This window comes from Ostrea edulis, chromosome 9, assembly GCF_947568905.1.
Source record: "Ostrea edulis chromosome 9, xbOstEdul1.1, whole genome shotgun sequence".
Taxonomy (NCBI): domain Eukaryota; kingdom Metazoa; phylum Mollusca; class Bivalvia; order Ostreida; family Ostreidae; genus Ostrea; species Ostrea edulis.
Window position 1 is genome coordinate 67,859,187 of NC_079172.1, and position 6,498 is coordinate 67,865,684.

Sequence of the window (6,498 nt, forward strand, 5' to 3'; positions counted from 1 at the left end):
AGCTACCACGGCTGCCAACATGAAATGAACAAGCTTCACTGAGCTACCACGGCTGCCAACATGAAATGAACAAGCTTCATGATAGTATTTGATCGATTGAATTTAACAAATACTATGTAAAGCAAACATATTAGATACCACCATGACTTTATATTGAAGCTTGATATGTTCGATAATATCTTTTTGCCATTAATTTAGGAATATAACAATAACTCATTCGTAGGATCATTAAATCATACAACCATGATCGTCTTTCTAAAACTATGATATACAATATAGTATCAAATCTCTCTCTAAATCTCTCTCTCTCTCTCTCTCTCTCTCTCTCTCTCTCTCTCAAACACCCCCCCAAATACACACACACACACACACACACACAAACGCACGCATACAAGTACTATTAGATTCATAGAGTAAAAACTTCCACCCTGGTATATTTTTACAACAGTATACTGATTGTTCAGAGATAACGCTTGTCATAGTCCGATAAAAATTCTTAAAATGCAATCAGCGTGTCGTATTGAATTTAAACTAACCGTGGCCGAGTTACACTTAAAACGAAAGTACGTTATTTTATAAGTGACATAAAGGACGCCCGGATAGCAACAGATTTTGACTTGTTAATTTTACCACTCAGTGGCAGTTTCGCGAAACACCCTATAGCAACAGATGCTGGTTTTATTTATGGATATATCATTCTAGATGGATACAGAAATCAACCCATGGCCCGTTGTGTGTGCTATTGACTTTGGGACTACATACAGTGGATATGCTTATTCCATGCGTACTGACTATGAGAGGAATCCCCTGTGTATCGAGGCGAACCCAGCCTGGTTCAACGACGGCCAAGGAACAATGAAAACGCCTACGTGTATTCTATTCGACAAGTCCAAAAACTTTCACTCGTTTGGGTATGAGGCTGAGAGGAAGTATGCCTCTTTAGCAGAAAAAGCTCAAGAGGGACAGAATGGGGATGAAGATGAGGATGATGACGACGAAGACGACGAAGATGACGAAGACAGTGGTAGCGACGAGAAGGAAAGGGGGAGCAGAAGAGAAGACAATCTTGAAGATTGGCTTTTCTTCCGGAGATTTAAAATGAACCTTTTCCAGAATGAAGATTCGACAGTGGTACGTTTTAAAATTAGTCATATTAATAACATGTTTATCGTTACCTGCGTGTGATATTCTCATATCTGTAAAAACCATATTTTGCATCATTTCAAATCAATCTACAACGGAAAAATATTACGACGTACGTGTATTTACAAAATATCACACATCACAAGGGATATTAGTTAGGTTTCATAAAAGCATATCAAATGTAAAGTGTTCTGGGAAATGCCTTGGAATCAGAAGCCCATATTGATAGCATCTCAAAAACGTTGTGGGGATGAAAGTTAGATAATGTACATGATTGCAACTCCTTTCAACCTTTGTAATTATTTAATTTCCTACTTCATGTTCATTCTAGAATGTGAATAGAATACGCTTTAAACTACAGATATACGGTCCTATTTTCAGAGAAGAAGGAAGTTAAACAAATTACATTTGAGTGCAGAAAATGGAGAAAAACTTCCAGCCTTGACAGTATTTTCAGAAGCCATAAGATATCTCAAAAGACACTTTGAAAGTTTACTGGAGAATACAACACTGCGACAAGATGGCAGTCGAAGCAACAGTCCTATAATATCAGCAGACGATGCACAACAATTATCAGACGACAGTGAATGTACGCAGAACTCTAATGCATCACAGGACAATTTGGAAACAATGAAGAATTCCGATTCGAACGTTTTATCTTGGTCTGACGATATTTTGTGGGTTCTAACTGTTCCTGCTATTTGGTCTGACGAAGCCAAACAGTTCATGAGAGAAGCTGCTATTCAGGTACCGCTAGTGAAATGTTAAACCATTGCCAGCTGAATTGCACATTAAATGTACCTGTTCGAATTTGACGGTTATTTAGTAACTTGACTATTCTATGAAATGCATTACGATTATCATGATGTATGTATGCATTATGAAATGAATTTTCCTGAGTTTCGGACGGTCAATTTATAGTAACTTGATTATTCTATCGTAGGCCGGTATTGAGGATGATAAACTGGTTTTGGCATTAGAGCCGGAGTCGGCAGCTCTGCTTTGTAAACAGCTAGCCCTAACTAAAGGCGTTGACGACATCAACATCAAGATGTTTGACACCGGAAGCAAGTTCATGGTGGTAGACTGTGGAGGTAGGTTGTCGATCTTAAGGTTGATCGATCCTCAACTGATGTCATAGGTTTTTGCAAAAATCTTAATAAATTTAACTTTGCGCATGATAGAAATATATCTTTCTGAGGAATTTTATTCACTGGATATAATAAAAAATCTGATAAACTATCAATCTGAAAAAGTTTATATTTTCCATAGATAATGAATTATTCATGATTTAAAAAATTTATCAAAGGCAATAACTCCTATGCTGGAATTTCCTCTACTGGATGTCTATCATACACTGGTTTCCCTAATGTCAACAATTAATCTATACATATTTATGAATTAGCATTATTTTAAAAAATTGTTTATACTTAAATTTTGTCATTTCAACAAGTTTTTATATATTCTTATTATTCTGTTTAACGAAAATGTGGATTTTCTTATGTTGATGTACACGTCTGTTTTTGTATGTCTGACATCTTGAAAAAGGTGGCAACATATACATTTTCTTTAGTTATTAATTAAATTAAACTATATTGAGTGGAAATTAATAAAGTTTTTCTACTTTTAACCATTAATATTAATAACTCATACGAGGATGGATCTACCTTAAGTGATTCTATATCCATGCTTAGTAATGCAGTTCATTCTATCTAGCAATAAAACAAAATACTAGGTCAACTAAAGCAAACTCTTCAAAACTGCTGCAATGTGGAATACTTCGGAATCGTTTTAATTCGTCAGGGCTGTGTTTTGTGATTTGTTGAGATTTTACACTTATGGTAGGATTTGATTCCATGTTCTGTATATGTTTTTTTGTAAATTGGAACATTATGTTATATAAATTGTGCTACGTGTTTGTAGGCGGTACAGTAGATGTAACAGCTTATGAGGTGAAAGACAGCAACTCTCTGAGAGAAATACACTGTGCCTCAGGGAATGACGTAGGAGGAACCAATGTCGACAGACTGTTCTTCGATCTAATACAAGATATTTTTGGGAAGAAAGCAGTCAAATGTTTCAAAGACAAATCCCCGTCTGATTATTTAGAACTGTTGAGAAGCTTTGAAACGAAGAAACGCGGCATCGAACAAGAAAATCCCGATGAGGAAAAGGCTGAAACAATTACTTTTTCAAACCTTTCGGATCTTTTCAAAGAATGCAGCAATGCTAACCAGTACAATGATAAAGCAGTAACCTCACGAATACAAGAGATGGGCTTGAAGAAGAAAATAAAATCATTCAGTCGTGCAAAGTTACGCTTTGATGCGAATTATTTGATTGAGGCTGTCTTTAAAGGGCCAATTTCGGCCATAGTAAGTCACCTACAAAATCTCTATCAAAATGAGAAGGTAGCTGAAATCGATATTATTTTACTTGTGGGTGGCTTCTCCGAATGTCCGTTATTACGGAAAGCTATTAGAGCTCAATTTCCCAACCGAAATGTGATAAATCCGCGAGAAGGAAGCATCGCTGTGATGAAAGGGGCTGTTCTGTTTGGACACAGCCCCGAAAATATGATACGGAAATACATACAACTAGGACAAGTACTTCCATCCAATGAGACCCAGGGTATTATCCGGAAAAGCAAGGCGTATTATGGCGTCGCTACAGACGTCCCTTTCATTGAAGATGAACATTCACAGATACATAAATTTATCAGAGAGGGTGGGGAGGTGATGTGCACGGACATCTTTGATTGCTTGATTGAAAAAAACCAGGAACTGAGGATAGATACTGTCATAGAAAAAACATTTTGTTCATCCAACTGTTATGAGGCGAACGTTGAAATTTACCGATCTGACAAAAAGACCCGTTATTGTTCTGATGAGGGTTGCAAAAGGATTGGACAAATTCCGGCTGTATTTTCATCAGGTGGTCATTCTTCTGAAAAAAGATTGTTTAAAATCCAGCTACATTTTGGGTTTACGGAGAAAATAGCCACAGCTGTTGATCTTACAACACAACGATCTTGGAAAGTGAAACTTAACTGTCTTCTTTGATATTGTTCAAATTAAGGAGAAATTACACATCATCGTAATGGCTGACTTCATTTTGAAACACAGCTAAATATATAAGTCTCACCAATACATGTATCTTCCTTTACAATTTGATCACCAATAGCTGGGTAGTTCAGCGGGATAACGCGTCCACTATCGCCTATAGCTGGGTAGTTCAGCGGGATAACGCGTCCACTGTTCATCTGTAAATCATGGGTTAAAGTCTAGCAGGAATTTTAATATTTTTACGTCACCCGAGTCACTCAGTTGACCTAGTCTGCGTCCGTCGTCATCTGTTAACAACTTCTTTTCAAAAACTACTGGGCCAATCTTGATCGAATTTGGTATGTGTTGGTGTATTAGAATTCATTTTAAACATATTTACATATGTATATATAAAGTTGTGAATAAGTATACATTTCTGATCTAAATGATAAATTTGCTGACAAGAAAAATTGGTTTCATTCTTTTACATTTTTAAGAACATGATTATTTGCATCGTTATGATTAATTCTTATTCCTAAAGGTTGGACTGCAGACAGTCTATTTCAGCCTGCTCCCTTCCTTCCTCGTTATGAAGCTGATGACAATATCTCTAGATTATGTATCATCTGAAAGACAGGATACCCAAAATCAGACGAATTGAAACTTTTCTTTTATCATACTTGAGTCCAATGATCACTGTTCTTTATCTTCACCCTTTTCATATATAAGATAAGAGAAGAAATATTTGCCTTCTTTTATATATGACCCTCGTCTATTTATAAAATAAGAAGGGATTTTTTATCTTACATATAAAGAAGCGTCATATATAAAAAAGGCAAATATTCCGCGACATGTCCCTGTGGTTTACCGAAATAATTTCAGATAGTTGAAGTAAACTGATCGAGTAGTGTTCAGTAAATGATTGATGACGAAATTGGTTATTTGTATTCGAGAATTCTGTAGAAAGTTAATTTTTACATTCTGATGTTTCTCTATCTAGTGTTCACACAGAATGGGTTATTTCCACCCCCTTTTTTTATTCCGTCAATGGTTGAATACAGTGTATCTTAGTATGTAGGAGTGTGGGTGATTCTCGTGTAGTTAACTAAGTCATTGTGTTTCTGTTAGTAGGCAAGTTCATATGCATCTGTCAATACTGAACTGATATGTAAATTATCTCTCAGTAGTACTGTCAGTAGATAAATTGTGTAAATTATCTCTCAGTAGATAAATTGATATAAATTATCTCTCAGTAGCACTATAGGTAGGTAAATTGATACAAATTATCTCTCAGTAGCACTGTCAGTAGGTAAATCTATATAAATTATCTCTCGGTAGCACTGTCAGTGGGTAAATTATCATACGACCAACATCTTACTGGTTTGTTTTTATGCTCCATTAATCGGAGATTCGGGGGCATATATAGTTTTTGTTATGCTTGTCCGTTTATGTGCCTGTCTGTAGTATCAGCAAATTTTAACATTGCCCATAACTTTTGAATGAATGGTGATAGGGCTTCAATATTTCACATGTGTATTCTTTGTGACAAGATCTTGAGGTACCGTGATTACTTTGCCGCTATACGGGGTATCAGTGTTTCGCAAACTCATTTTGTACAATTATTAAATGGTTACAAGACAAATACAACGAAATACATTTTGAAACTGCTTACAAATGTTGAGAGAATCTAAGGAGTGAGACGAGATTAATCTAAAAAATCAGAGTCACGCCAAGAGAAATTCACAACGGATTTCTAGTGGCAGCAATATTTTTGCGCTTTTCGTGTTCGTCTGCTTTCAATAATTTATGCACATTACTAATATCTGTACATCATAGAACCCAAAATCAATGTAATCATGTATGTTTATCTCGTGCCAAGCATTTTGAGTGAAAGGTGAAGATAACGAACAGTGATCAATCTCATAACTCCTATAATCAATACAAAATAAAGAGTTGGGCAAACACAGACCCCTGGATATACCAGAGGTGGGATAAGGTGCCTAGGAGGAGTAGCATCCGGGGTCGACCGGTCACACCCGCCTTGAGGCCGATAATGAGTGTAATTAGTTCACCAAAACATCAGTTTCCCCGACATGCACCACGTTAACTTATTAAAATAAGTTTATAGTCCTTTTATCAATGTCCTCAGTTCACTTTGCTTGTCGTAAGACACGACAAAATGGGCCCCTCTTCGGAAGAGAAAAAAACCGTAAGCGCCGAGCACAGACCTAAATTTCACCGGCAATGGTGACGTCTCCCTATGACTTAAAAAAAATTCTCGAGCAATGCGTTAAACAATATACAACTAAGC

The 6,498-nt window shown here is 36.3% G+C and overlaps 1 protein-coding gene across 1 annotated transcript; it reads left to right on the plus strand.

Moving 5' to 3' along the window:
- The first annotated feature begins 396 nt into the window (after positions 1-396).
- On the plus strand, positions 397-4,657 carry LOC125659243 (heat shock 70 kDa protein 12A-like). Its single transcript, XM_048890850.2, has 4 exons — positions 397-1,131; positions 1,525-1,890; positions 2,087-2,237; positions 3,067-4,657. Exons 1-4 carry the CDS (start codon positions 703-705, stop codon positions 4,203-4,205), a joined length of 2,085 nt encoding a protein of 694 aa, XP_048746807.2. The 5' UTR covers positions 397-702; the 3' UTR covers positions 4,206-4,657.
- Positions 4,658-6,498: the final 1,841 nt, after the last annotated feature.

What these genes read in the sequence shown, in the direction of transcription:
- LOC125659243 (XM_048890850.2), top strand. Translation starts at nt 703, where the DNA reads ATGGATACAGAAATCAACCCATGGCCCGTTGTGTGTGCTATTGACTTT. An exon ending in AGAATGAAGATTCGACAGTG is followed by an intron (nt 1,132 to 1,524) that starts GTACGTTTTAAA and finishes TCCTATTTTCAG; the next exon opens with AGAAGAAGGAAGTTAAACAA. An exon ending in TGAGAGAAGCTGCTATTCAG is followed by an intron (nt 1,891 to 2,086) that starts GTACCGCTAGTG and finishes ATTCTATCGTAG; the next exon opens with GCCGGTATTGAGGATGATAA.